Source organism: Oncorhynchus nerka, unplaced genomic scaffold (assembly GCF_034236695.1).
Source record: "Oncorhynchus nerka isolate Pitt River unplaced genomic scaffold, Oner_Uvic_2.0 unplaced_scaffold_895, whole genome shotgun sequence".
Taxonomy (NCBI): Eukaryota; Metazoa; Chordata; class Actinopteri; order Salmoniformes; family Salmonidae; genus Oncorhynchus; species Oncorhynchus nerka.
The window spans coordinates 55,979-70,863 of NW_027040400.1; the positions used below are offsets into that span (position 1 = coordinate 55,979).

Here is a 14,885-nt window from a genome sequence, read left to right on the forward strand (position 1 = left end):
CAACAAACTACTACTTTAAGTCAATACATTTTTATTTGACCAAATCAAAGGGTTAAAAAGCCTCAAGGCTTTTGAATACAGTTTAGTGGTAGATGTAGACAGGTATGGTCAAGTGAAGATGGTACTCTGCCTCATTACTAGTGTCCTCACGAGAGCACCAGACCACATTTCTGGGACTGTAGAGCATCAGGGCACCTTCGTCAGGGAGGGTGAGGTGACCTCTTTGTGCATTGTTGGGCCGGTCGATGTTACTTTGTCCAGATCACCACTCGGTCTCTGTAGAGCTCCAGGGTACCTTTGTCAGTGAGGGTGAGGTGGCCTCTTTGTGTATTGTTGCAACCGGCGGTGTTACTTGCCCAAATGGGATGGTCCTGTGTAGTGTAGATGACCAGGTTGCCATCCTGTTGGAGGATGAGCCTCTGAGCATCTTTGTTCACAGTGTTTGATGCCCAGACAACCCGACCCCAACCGTAGAGCACAAAGTTGCCATCGGTCTGCAAAGAGAAAATTAATTTGCATATAAACATGTCAGACAAAGATGACCTCTGTACTGCTGTGCATTCCTTTCATCCACTTTTAAATGATTACTTAAAAGTTTAGGGTGAAAAAGTGTTCGTTAGCTAAATCAAAATATTAGGGGTGTGCATTTATTCCATTCGATACGTATCTAGATACTTGGTCTGCGATCTGATACAGGAATGACGTTGTCATTTGAAACAATTCGATGCGGTTTGATTAGAGAATGGTTTGATGCGATGTAAATCGATGCACTAAGATTTGTTTCATTTCCCATTCTAAATTAAAATCTTCAATTCGTAACATATCAATCGGAATGTATAATGGACATCCACAAATGAATACACACATTAGGAAACGTAACATATCAATGGTGACCAGTCATTGAGGGCAGAGCCTGTTTTGTATGTTTTTTGGCATTAATACGTGTCACATATCAGTTTGCAAACAATGTAAAAAATAATAAAATAAAAAAAAGTTAATAAATCCACATACAAACATGGTCTCTTTTTTGCTTTCTTGAGTAAGGCAGCTTCAAAATGCAGGTGTTTCAGCATAGCTCAGTGCTTTCTGTGGTGGTGGGACAGCCATTGGAAAATACAGAGCTTAGGGGTTGGTAATGTATTCTAGATGTGCAGTGATTGGCTCAATGTTCTGTCACTCATTGGAACACCACATAACCGCAAAATATACACCGAGACCTCAAATTCAAGTCCCATGGCTGCTGCCAAAGTTACATTAGAAGTGCCCATCCAAGAAGGCTCAAGGTCGTTGGCCACAGATAAATTGTTAAATCACGTTATATCTACCGTAGATTTGATTGGACTGATCATGTCAACATCATTACTTTCAAAATTTTAGCTAGCAAGCTAGACAAGCAGTCATCTTCATGAATCACGGTGACAGTCTGCTGGCAAATCCTTTTCAATCCTTCTCATATGAAGAGAAATTATAGATAAAATGTATTGCTGCTCATCGACTATAAACATTACACAAGTTGAATTGCAAATTCAACAATGAGTGGTTTGGAAAGAATCAGTGGCTAACTGCAAGCATTGCAAAGCAATCATTAGCCTGCTATTCAGTGGAGAGGGTGTTTGGTCCAAGTCTGGTTTTAAGGGTCTCTATTCCAAGCTTAAAAGGATAAACATTCAACACCATGGGCCAGAAAAGTTTGAATACATTGGCCATGCTGTCAATCCAGCATGCCTTCTGCCGCATTCAAAACAACTGGAAACTTGGAAATCTCAGACTTTAATGAGTTCAAGACAACAGGGAACTCTGGGAAAAAAACAAGCTCAGACTGGGAAAATACATTTTTGAACGGTCATTCAACTCGGAATTCAAAGTTGTGAACTCGGGCCTCTTTCTAGAGCTCCGAGCTGAAGATCACTGACGTCATGATTCAACCTCGTTCCCCCCGAGTTCCCAATTGTCTTCAAAGCACCATAAATCCAGGAAATGCCAGACTGATGAAAAATTTGCCCACAAGGACCGCCGCGCCACCTTCCTGTTCAAGTGAGCACGGCACAACAAGGAGAGTCCAAAAATGTCTTGTTTGCAGCTGCATAAATTATGTAATATGACAGGGAGATATGTATACTGTAGCTAAGAAAGTACTACTACGTGTATTTTGTGTAGTAAGCTGTTAGTAGCCCATGTGCCTCACCCTAATAATTTGGTCCCTTCCCCCCCTACTGTTCTGACTTGGTGGTGCCCATGTAGCCTATTTTAGAGTAATGTAATCATTGAAAATTGTAAGAACTTTCATTGTATGCTTATATGCCCCCTTTATCCTATGGTACTGACTTGGTGTACAGGGAGAATGCTGTAAGAACGGCCCATGTTCTGAATTCTGTCGCTGTACATTTCAAAAGTGCTTAACAAAGCTATATTGACTGCGTCCGCTCATTAATGTTGTACTTGAAATTACAGATTGCCTCTTATCTGCTCGTTGTCCCCTTATGCCATAGTTTGTACAACTCAATTATCAGTAGAAACCACATTTGTTTAAGCAAGTCAGCCATATCAGCTATGTTTTTTAAAGGGCAGTAAATGAGGATGAATTAACCGTGTCGCTGCCAGACAAGGCTCCGCTGATAGCCAGGTGTAGCAGTGATAATGATTTACGCAATTGTGCTGAAAAGAAAGCTCTGCTGTTGGGACAGCTTTATGTAGGCCCTAACAGTTTGTGGGCACCGTTTGTCACCGTTATAGTGCATTTCGTGTATTGCTTAAGTGTTGTATTGGCGTTGCTGTCATGCATCTAAAACATTTTTTTTTGTTCACCCACCAAGATTTACATGCTAAAATCGCCACTGCATATCCATACTAAATGCAGTGTCTTGGATTTACTTACAGAATAATACGAAATGCTCTGAGACCACATTGAGTGGGGTGGTAGATGCCTAGTCTCTATTATTGCTCAGCTCAGGTGCCTATATAGACATACATCATTTACACGCACGCACACACACACAGAACCCAGGTCCTGCGTGTCCCCAGGCACTCATTTGTTGACTTCGAAAAAGCCTTGGTTTCATGCATGTTATCAGAAGCCGCCTCCCTGCATTTGTTTTACTCACTGCTTTAGCACACTCCACCAACCCTGATGTCCTTGCCGTGTCTGAATTCTGAGATTTCCATACCAAACTACAACATTTTCCATCAAGATAGAACTGCCAAAGGGGGAGGAGTTGCAATCTACTGCAGAGATAGCTTACAAAGTTCTGTCATACTTTCCAGGTCTTCGCCCAAACAGTTTGAGCTTCTAATTCTAAAAATGAATCCCTCCAGAATTAAGTCTCTCACTGTTGCCGCCTGTTATAGACCCCCCTCCGCTCCCAGCTGTGCCCTGGACACCATATGTGAATTGATTGCCCCTCATCTTCAGAGTTCGTTCTGTTTGGTGACCTAAACTGGGAAATGCTTAACATCCCAGCAGTCCTACAATCTAAGCTAGATGCCCTCAATCTCACAAATTGTCAAGGAACCCACTAGGTACAACCCTAAATCCAAAAACATGGGCACCCTCATAGACATTATCCTGACCAACTTGCCCTCCAAATACACCTCTGCTGTTTTCAATCAGGATCTCAGCTATCACTGCCTCATTGCCTGTATCCGCTATGGGTCCACAGTCAAATGACCGCCCCTCATCACTGTCAAACGCTCCCTAAAACACTTCTACGAGCAGGCCTTTCTAATCGACCTGGCCAAGGTATCCTGGAAGGATATTGACCTCATCCCGTCAGTCGAGGATGCCTTGTCATTCTTTAAAAGTAATTTCCTCACCATCTTAAATAAGCATGCCCCTTTCAAAAAAATGTAGAACTCCAGACCTGACTGCCCTCGACCAGCACAAAAACATCCTCTGGCGGACTGCACTAGCATCGAATAGTCCCTGCAATATGCAACTGTTCAGGGAAGTCAGGAACCAATACACGCAGTCAGTCAAGAAAGCAAAGGCTAACTTTTTCAAAAGAAACTCCAAAATGTTTTGGGACACTGTAAAGTCCATGGAAAACGAGAGCAGCTGCCCACTGCACTGAGGCTAGGTAACATGGTCACCACTGATAAATCCATGATAAATCCGAAATTTCAATAAGCATCTCTACAGCTGGCCATGCTTTCCTCCTGAATACCAGCTTCGCACCCCCCACAGCTACTTGCCCGAGCCTCCCCAGCTTCTCCTTCACCCAAATCCAGATAACAGATGTTCTGAAAGAGCTGCTAAACCTGGACCCGTACAAATCAGCTGGGCTAGACAATCTGGACCCTCTCTTTCTAAAATGATCTGCCGCCATTGTTGCAACCCCTATTACCAGTCTGTTCAACCGCTCTTTCGTATCGTCCGAGATTCCTAAATATTGGAAAGCTGCCGTGGTCCTCCCCCTCTTCAAAGGAGGTTACACCCTAGACCAAAACTGTTATAGACCTATATCCATCCTGCCCTGCCTGTTGTCCGGAACTCTGGCAGTCTCTATGGGGGTGCCACAGGGTTCAATTCTCGGGCCGACTCTTTTCTCTGTATATATCAACGATGTCGCGCTTGCTGCGGGTGATTCCCTGATCCACCTCTACGCAGACGACACCATTCTGTATACATCTGGCCCTTCTTTGGACACTTAACTAACCTCCAAACGAGCTTCAATGCCATACAACACTCCTTCCGTGGCCTCCAACTGCTCTTAAACGCTAGTAAAACAAAATGCATGCTTTTCAAACGTTCGCTGCCCGCACGACTAGCATCACTACTCTGGACGGTTCTGACTTAGGAATTTGTAGTTGTCCACATTCTAGGTGTCTGGCTAGACTGTAAACTCTCCTTTCAGACTTATATCAAACATCTCCAATCTAAAATGAAATCTAGAATCAGCTTTATATTTCGCAACAAAGCCGCCTTCACTCACACCGCCAAACTTACCCTCGTAAAACTGACTATCCAATACTCCTGTCAGCAAACTGGATGCAGTCTATCACAGTGCCATCCGTTTTGTTACCAAGGCCCCATATACCACCCACCACTGCAACCTGTATGCTCTAGTCGGCTGGCCCTCGCTACATATTCGTCGTCAGACCCACTGGCTCAGGTCATCTATAAGTCTATGCTAGGTAAAGCTCCGCCTTATCTCAGCTCACTGGTCACGATAACACCCACCCGTAGCACGGGCTCCAGCAGGTATATCTCACTGGTCATCCCCAAAGCCAACACCTACTTTGGTCACTTTTCCTTCCAGTTCTCTGCTGCCAGTGACTGGAATGAATTGCAAAATAAATAAATAATTTTAAAAAAATTATAATAATAATTTCAAATTCGCTGAAGCTGGAGACTTATTTCCCTCACTAACTTTAAACATCAGCTAACCTATCACTGCAGCTGTACATAGTCCATCTGTAAATAGCCCACCAAATCTACCTACCTCATCCCCATATTGTTTTTAATTTACTTTTGTGCTCCATTGCACACCGGTATCACTACTTGCACATCATCATCTGCTCATCTATCACTCGTGTTAATCTGTTAAATTGTAATTACTTCGCTACTATGGCCTATTTATTGCCTTAACTACTCACGCCATTTGCATACACTGTATATATACTTTTTTTTCTATTGTGTTATTGAGTCTATGCTTGTTTATTCCATGTGTAACTCTTTATCTTGGCCAGGTCGCAGTTGTAAATGAGTTCTAAACTAGCCTACCTGGTTAAATAAAGGTGAAATAAAAAAATAAAATAAAATCTAGCTCATGATCTACATCAGCAGCAGATATTCATTTAGAATGGGAAATTAATGTGTTCATGCAACAGTCCATAGAATCATATCGCATCGAACTGAATCTCAATTCGTTCTCTAATCAAAACATATCGTTTCCTACTAAAGCATAATGTGTGTCTCATATCGGAGCCCATGTATCTAGTATACACTGATTGTTTAAAGAAAAACTACCAAAACTATTTCTGATCGTGAACCTGGACAATAAAATGAAATATATTTTAAGTCCATTCAGCAGGTAATTCGATGATAAAGCTATCTATTCCTGGTGCTTTTTCTCCTCGCGAATGTTTTAAAAGCATATAATGTTTATTTTTGGTGGTCTGAGTGATTTATTTTTCGTCTGCTGATAATTGCTTCAGGGTTGTTGAGTCTAAGGCTATAGGATTCGTCCACCTGTTTAATTCGGATTTATATCAATTTCCATAAAGCTTTTAAAATTGTCATTAATTGCGTTGTTTCTAATTAACATGAATGTGTATATTTTACAGTTATAACTGGTTTAGCGTGTATTCGTTTTGTGAGATATTTAACAGGGTTATTAAGTAATATGCTTTATTTGAGTTTAACCTGTAGTTGTTGGCTCTCTTCAAAAGTAAAAGATCGTATTCCTGCGTAAATTCAGAAAATGTTATTTTCTTCTTTATCTTGTAAAGATTTATGGGCTTTCTAAGATTGTGATTTATTTATCTTGCATTTTAATTTCTAAATCAGATGTAACTTTTTGCAGAGTATGAGATTATCATTCCCCTAATGTTTTTAAAAATGGTATTTAACTAGACAAGTCAGAACACATTCTTATTTACAATGACGGCCTAGGAACAGTTGGTTAACTGCCTTGTTTGGGGGCAGAACGAGAGATTCTTTCCTTGTCAGCTCAGGGATTCAATCTAGCAACCTTTCGGTTACTGGCCCAACGCTTTAACCATTGGGCTACTTGCCGCCCCAATGTACACCTTAAAGGCATACCAAATTATATCAGCTTTTCTCTGTCCTCTGTCTACATTTGTAATGGTAAATATTTTAATTTACGTATTGAATACATTTCGGATCCAGAAGATGCTCGCTGATGATTCTCCTACTACAGTTGCTGTGTAGGGGACAAACATTATTTTATTTTTTTTACGTGTATTTTTCTGTTGGTGTAATTAATCAGAATGATCATTATCTTTTTTTATCCAGTAAATTGGTGAATGCATTTTTGGAGAGAAAGAAATGTAGTCAATTCTTGAATAGCTTTTCTTACAGATGCCTTAAACAGATGCCTTGATCTTTAGTTTCTTGGCAATTTCTCACATGGAATAGCCTTCATTTCTCAGAATAATAATAAACTGACGAGTTTCAGAAGGAAGTTCTTTGTTGCTGGTCATTTTGAGCCTGTAATCGAACCTATTTCTGATCAATTTGATGTTATTTTAATGGACAAGAAATGTGCTTATCTTTTCAAAAACAATGACATTTCTAAGTGGCCCCAAACTTTTGAAAGGTAGTGTGTATATATATATATATATATATATATATATATATATATATATATACATTAATATATAATAAAAAGAGAATAAAAAATAATGTTTCAAGATTAAGGTTCAGCTGAAGGCACCAGAGTTAAATCCTCTCACTTTGCCAGTAACTTTTTCTGCTACCATTAATGTCAAGCCGTCTACACGTACAGTTTGATGCATAAATTTGATAAATCCAACATATGCAACATAATTTCCAATTGAACGCTGCGTTTGCCTTGCAGCATTGTGTTGCAGAGCCAGTTGCAGTGAGTTGTGTGGTGCATGTTGGATTTATCGAATGCATCAAACTGTATGCTAGATGGCTTGACGTTAATGGTAGCAGAAGGTGAATGTTGAACTTTTGTTGTACACATATGCATTAAACATTTAAATATATAATTAAAGTTTGACTACATAATTTATTACACAGCATTGATTTAATGACACTGTCTGTCTGATCACAGCTTGAATCGTTACATTCCTACAAAAAAACTTCTAAGGTCAAAATAAGTTGCAGACCAGATATCTAATGTTAATATAATTGAAATGTAAGTGTTTCACTAACTATTGTACCTGAAAGATAGCTTTAAATTCTCCATTGTTGGAGAGGAGGTAGTCCCCTTTCAGCAGAATCCTCTCGGTGCTCATGTAGTTCATACTCATGATTCTGAAAGAGAGAATTGATATTGTTTATTTGCTGCAGTTTATTACAGTAAACACCCACACAAACAGGAAGGAGCAAAACACATTTAGACAAAAGGAAGAAAGAGAGAGAAAATGTGCCTAAACTAGCTCTTTTATAATGAGAATGGATAATTCCAGTTCTAAATGACAAATGTAAAAAATAACTAAATAATACACAAAAGTAATAGAAATGCATCTCATTAAGACCTCATTTAACTGGCCATTCCCTGTACATAAATGAAAAAACACACGTTAAAATAGGAGTTACCTCAAATTCTTAAATGAACTTACAAGTATTTAGGAGCAGTAGATTGAAGAAGTGAATTGCAGGTTGCAGTTGTGCGGTGATGAAGCAGCTCTGGCCTTATATCCCTGCTCAGGTGAAGGGGGTGGAGTAATAAGGATGAGGAAATGGGTGGTGTCCACTGTACATTAAATTTGACCAAATGCGGCTGAAATGTACATGATAGTTACAATGACCAGTGGTGGAAAAAGTACCCAAATGTCATTTGAGTAAAAGGAAAGATACCTTAAGAAAAAGTCACCCAGTAAAATTCTATTTGAGTAAAAAAAAAATACATATATATATTTGGTTTTAAATATACTTAAGTATCAAAAGTAAATGTAATTGCTAAAATATACTTAAGTATCAAAAGTAAAAGTTGAATAATTGAATCATTTCAAATTCCTTATATTAAGCAGACCACACTGCACCATTTTCTATAAAAATATATATATATATTTAGATAGCCAGGGGCACGCTCAAACACTAAGACATCATTTACAAACAAAGCAAGGGTTTAGTGAGTCCGCTCGATCAGAGGCAGTAGAAATGACCAGGATGATTGTTACGGAGTGTAATTGATAGGTAATCGACTAGACGGACTGTTTCCTGGACTCCGTGTATAGGGATTTGTACAATGCTTGAACAAGGCTATTGAACTTGACATTGGTGTCTGTCTTCATTCCTTTATCCAACATATCATATCATGGTATCAGAAGTGTCTTGAAAACCACACGTTTGTTATTTCTGTAGCTGAGTACAGTATTGGCGCGGTTACGTTCCATATGCGAACACACGCCGTTTCCTACTGCTAGTCACAACACTGATCAACTCGTTGTTAGCTGGTAAGCTAGCATCACTACCTAATGCTACCTCGATGGCTGAAGGCAAAGATATCTCCTATTCCATCGCTATGGCAGCGAACATTCCGCCACCAAATCCCATGGTTCTCACAGGGGTCTCGAATACTAATTGGTACAACTTCAGGGATGAATTCGAGGACTATGCGCTGGCAACCGGTCTACATAAACCCAACGAGGTCCAAGCGGCAAATGAGGAGTTTAATGGGCAGCGAATGCAGGCATTTCTACCAGCACAAACTCACCCTCACAGCACGACAACAGTGTGATGCAAAGGCTATATTGGATTGCATTGGAAAATTACTTCAAACCCACCAGGAACGTCATTTACGATTGGTTCGTTTTCGGAAGCTGCAAACAGGGTGAGTCAGTACACATCTTTGTAACACGTTTGAGAGAAAGATCCGCTACTTGTGAATACTGGGGATTGAAAGATTAATCGATTCGTGACAAAATAGTGCTGGGAATTGCAAATGAGGATACGCGCCGGCGTCTACTAAGAGAGACTCATTGCTTGCTCTTTATGGTTTTAGGCTGGGTTTCTGTACAGCACTTTGATATATCAGCTGGTGTAAGAAGGGCTATATGAATACATTTGATTTGGTGTAAATACTGTGAAAATACACACGTACGAGGCAAAGAGCACTGCCCTGCCCTGCCTACATTAGTAACTGCCTTTGAAATGTGCTGCACTGCCGAAGTCAGTGACATGAGAATGAGAGCAATGGAAATCGAGACCCCGTTCACCGACGTTGATACTGTTCATGCTGTTGCCAGGCAGACATTCTGACAAAACAAATCAAGGCAGAGTAATTCACCATGAACGTTGAAGACAGAGAACCCCATAGCATGTATCTGGGTTGGCGCCTCCCCTTGGGTTGTGCCGTGGTGGAGATCTTTGTGGGCTAAACTCGGCCTTGTCTCAGGATGGTAAGTTGGTGGTTGAAGATATCCCTCTAGTGGTGTGGGGGCTGTGCTTTGGCAAAGTGGGTGGGGTTATATCCTGCCTGTTTGGCCCTGTCCGGGGGTATCATCGGATGGGGCCACAGTGTCTCCTGACCCCTCCTGTCTCAGCCTCCAGTATTTATGCTGCAGTAGTTTATGTGTCGGGGGGCTAGTGTCATTCCGTTATATCTGGAGTATTTCTCCTGTCTTATCCGATGTCCTGTGTGAATTTAAGTATGCTCTCTCTAATTCTTTATTTCTTTCTCCCTCTCTCTTGGAGGACCTGAGCCCTAGGACCATGCCTCAGGACTACCTGGCATGATGACTCCTTGCTGTCCCCAGTCCACCTGGCCGTGCTGCTGCTCCAGTTTCAATTGTTCTGCCTGTGGCTATAGAACCTTGACCTGTTCACCGGACGTGCTACCTGCCCCAGACCTGCTGTTTTCAACTCTCTAGAGTTTGGTTTGATGTAAATACTGTGAAAATCCACAGGCATGAGACAAAGAGCACTGCCCTGCAGAGCTTGTGGAACCAATAATCACTTTGTAAAAATGTGTCTCAAAAGAAAAAGACGGGTGAGTGAGGGCAAGATTTACTGTGTTGATGATGTCACTCAGAACACTGTTTCAGAACAGTGAAAGTGACATTTACATGCATGAATCAATTGGGGCTGTACACTCAAGAGGGAAGAATTGGTTTGTGACGCTACGATTACACAACAAGCAACGTAATGGGCTACAAAGACAAAATCAACCTGGCACCTGATACACACCTCTTGCCCAGTGATACTAGACTAAAGCTGTACTCAGGAGAGCTAATGAGCTCTGGGCATCTTTGTGACCGAATGTAATTCGTGGACGCAAACACAAGCTGGAGTTTGAGATTGTGAAAACCAGTCAACATTCTCTCCTCTCAGGCTCTACATGCAAACGCCTGATACCTGACGTAGTATTTAGTCCAGGTTTAGGTGTGTATACTGTATGATACCTGACATAGTATTTAGTTCAGGTTTAGGTGTGTATACAGTATGATACCTGACATAGTATTTAGTTCAGGTTTAGGTGTGTATACAGTATGATACCTGACATAGTATTTAGTTCAGGTTTAGGTATGTATACTGTATGATACCTGACATAGTATTTAGTTCAGGTTTAGGTATGTGTACTGTATGATACCTGACATAGTATTTAGTTCAGGTTTAGGTATGTATACTGTATGATACCTGACATAGTATTTAGTCCAGGTTTAGGTATGTATACTGTATGATACCTGACATAGTATTTAGTTCAGGTTTAGGTATGTATACAGTATGATACCTGACATAGTATTTAGTTCAGGTTTAGGTATGTATACTGTATGATACCTGACATAGTATTTAGTTCAGGTTTAGGTATGTATACTGTATGATACCTGACATAGTATTTAGTCCAGGTTTAGGTATGTATACTGTATGATACCTGACATAGTATTTAGTTCAGGTTTAGGTATGTATACAGTATGATACCTGACATAGTATTTAGTTCAGGTTAAGGTGTGTCTACTGTATGATACCTGACATAGTATTTAGCCCAGGTTCAGGTGTGTCTACTGTATGATACCTGACATAGTATTTAGCCCAGGTTAAGGTGTGTATACTGTATAATAACTAACATAGTATTTAGCCCAGGTTAAGGTGTGTATACTGTATGATACCTGACATAGTGTTTAGTTCAGGTTTAGGTGTGTATACTGTATGATACCTGACATGGTATTTAGCCCAGGTTTAGGTGTGTATACTGTATGATACCTGACATAGTATTTAGTTCAGGTTTAGGTATGTGTACAGTATGATACCAAATTATCTGCACATTGTGGATCATGTCCAGCATGGACCCCTGTCCAAAGAACAACTACCCAGCAGATATGACAATATATTCAACAGGCCCGTTGAATCAGTGCCTGGGGATGTATACTTTGAATTGGATGAGAGCATCACTCCAGTCCAGTGTGCTCCTCGCAATGTGTCCATTGCAATGAAAGTGGCTGTGAAGGCCCAGCTGGACAAGTATGAGGCCGATGGCCACATGACATCTGTGACTAAACCAACTGACTGGATCAGCAATATGGTCATAGTGAAAAAACCAGAGAAGCTGAGGGTCTGCATCGACCCAAAGCATCTGAACCAAGCACTGAAACAATTTGGTGTCTCAGTGGCGCCTGAGGTATACCAACGCAAGCAGCACGAGTTATTGGCTGGGCTCAAGGTTATTGAACCCATAGCCGATGATGTCCTGATCGTAGGCTGTGGTGACACAGACGAAGAAGCAGAACGTATTCATGATGTGAAGCTCCTGGCGCTGATGGAGCGCTGCCGATCAGTTAAGTTTCGCTTTGGCCTGAAGAAGCTGCAGTTCAAGGTGAAAGATGTCCACTTCCATGGTCGCATTCTCTCGGCAGCCGGACCTAGACAAAGACAGAGTGATCCTCGACAAGCCAAACCCGTCTGATGCAGAAGGAGTACAGCGTCTCATCGGCTTTGCAAACTATCTTTCAACGTTCATGCCACACCTATCAACAGTCTGTGAGCCTCTGAGCCAGTTGCTGGACAAAGACAAGTATTTCAAGTATTTTTACCTAAGTACTTTACACCACTGACAATGACTCACCATATTCCAGAAGCACAATCAACACCTCTAGTCAGGTGTTGAAAACTAGTATGAGCTATACACTATGGTGCAATGCATCAGATTATTGTTTATTAAATGTGTTCATGTGTTTGTACCTGTCCCTATTCAAATAAACCAGAAAATACCACATTCACCACTATAAAGCAGTTCAGTTCTGCCACGGTTTGAGGAAAGAAAGATAGTTGGTGAAATCCCATGTCTAGAGAATCCTGTAGTAGCCTATCAGTTTTTCTGTGATGAAAATAAATCTGTTATTGAACGTTTTCCTGCAATGGTTCCTCATTCTCAAAGTGTCACTTTCTCCTCAACGTGCTAAGGCATTACTTTAAGACTCAGGAGTGAGGAAAGGACTTGGTAAGAAAGGGCCTTAAACCTACCCTTTCTGTAACAGACGCTTAAAACTAGCCTGTGTTAATTGATAGAATGCTTCAGATTGTTTATTCAATGTGTCAATGTTGGAAGAATAGGCATGACTCCCACTCACAATGGTTCTCTGGAAGGTTTTTACTCAACACCCCTCTATGGAAGTCATTAGAATTCTGTGACAAGTTAAACGAGGATGTTTCTCAGTAATCGCCCACATTTCTTTATCATTCCATAACATCAGGTAGTAGTCATTACCATGGAATAACAGAAGACGAGTAGGCGGCCGGTATGTTGCAATAAGCCTTAGGGAATTATTAACAGAACAGTGTTTCTGAAGAATTTATGTGTTATTCACCACCCATCTTAAAGTGTCAATCTGCAGTTGAAACAATAACCAAACGTCATCCCTGGCCCTGTTTTGGTAAAAAGCTGAGGGATAGGGCTGGATAAATGTAACCACTCTTAAATTTACAGACAGAGCTATGGATGCAAGGACTGACCATCCAGGATATCAAAATGGTAAGTTATAGTGTTTGTGTACTTTTACTATGTTTACAAATATTGTAGTAAAAACAAGCTTTTATTTTGTGTTCGGGTGATTGGGTGTGACAGTTGTAAAATAGCACCGGAGAAGAAGGCCGTCGTTTTACGTGTCCCCAACCAATTGTGTTTTTTTTGTTTGTTTATTTGCGTTGTTTGTAACTTGTTTTTTTACTTATTTTGTACATAATGTTGCCGCTACCGTCTCTTATGATCGAAAATAACTTCTGGACATCAGGACTGTGATTACTCACCACGGACTGGCAGAATCCTTTTTTTCCTTTAATGAGTCTGACGAGCACAATACAAACGATATACTGCTTTCTCGGGAACAGAAAACGTTTGACCTCTGTCATTGCCAACAAAGGGTATATAACAAAGTATTGAGATAAACTTTTGTTATTGACCAAATACTTATGTTTGGTCCTCCTTTTCCTGAAGTCCACAATCATCTCTTTAGTCTTGGTTACGGTGAGAGATAGGTTGTTATTCTGGCACCACCCGGCCATGTCTCTGACCTCCTCCCTATAGGCTGTCTCGTTGTTGTCGGGAATCAGGCCTACCACTGTTGTGATGTCTGCAAAGTGGATGATGGTGTTGGAGTCGTGCCTGGCCACGCAGTCGTGGGTGAACAGGGAGTACAGGAGGGGACTGAGCACGCACCCCTGAGGGGCTCGTGTTGAGGATCAGTGTGGCAGATGTCGTTACCTCCCTTTACCTCCTGGGGGCGGCCCGTCAGGAAGTCCAGGATCCAGTTGCAGAGGGAGGTGTTTAGTCCCAAGGTCCTTCGCTTATTGATGAGCTCTGAAGGCACTATGGTGTTGAATGATGAGCTATAGTCAATGAATAGCATTCTCACATACAGTGGGGCAAAAAAGTATTGTGCAAGTTCAAATCAAGTTCTCCCACTTAAAAAGATGAGAGAGGCCTGTAATTTTCATCATAGGTACACTTCAACTATGACAGACAAAATGAGAAAAAAAATCCAGAAAATCACATTGTAGGATTTTTAATGAATTTATTTGCAAATTATGGTGGAAAATAAGTATTTGGTCACCTACAAACAAGCAAGATTTCTGACTCTCACAGACCTGTAACTTCTTCTTTAAAAGGCTCCTCTGTCCTCCACTCATTACCTGTATTAATGGCACCTGTTTGAACTTGTTATCAGTATAAAAAGACACCTGTCCACAACCTCAAACAGTCACACTCCAATGCACACAAGTTATAGGGACCAGCCCCCAG

At 40.9% G+C, this 14,885-nt stretch overlaps 2 protein-coding genes across 2 annotated transcripts; one reads left to right on the forward strand and one right to left on the reverse strand.

Annotated features, from left to right (window-relative positions):
• Nucleotides 1-14: 14 nt before the first annotated feature.
• On the reverse strand, nucleotides 15-8,384 carry LOC135570763 (B-type lectin plumieribetin-like). Its single transcript, XM_065016731.1, has 3 exons — nucleotides 8,272-8,384; nucleotides 7,870-7,963; nucleotides 15-494 (listed from the first exon to the last, which is right to left on the reverse strand). Exons 2-3 carry the CDS (start codon nucleotides 7,957-7,959, stop codon nucleotides 249-251), a joined length of 336 nt encoding a protein of 111 aa, XP_064872803.1. The 5' UTR covers nucleotides 7,960-7,963; nucleotides 8,272-8,384; the 3' UTR covers nucleotides 15-248.
• Nucleotides 8,385-8,962: 578 nt separating this feature from the next.
• Nucleotides 8,963-12,997, forward strand: LOC135570767 (uncharacterized). Its single transcript, XM_065016736.1, has 2 exons — nucleotides 8,963-9,485; nucleotides 10,349-12,997. Exon 2 carries the CDS (start codon nucleotides 11,895-11,897, stop codon nucleotides 12,552-12,554), a length of 660 nt encoding a protein of 219 aa, XP_064872808.1. The 5' UTR covers nucleotides 8,963-9,485; nucleotides 10,349-11,894; the 3' UTR covers nucleotides 12,555-12,997.
• The last annotated feature ends 1,888 nt before the right edge of the window (nucleotides 12,998-14,885 follow it).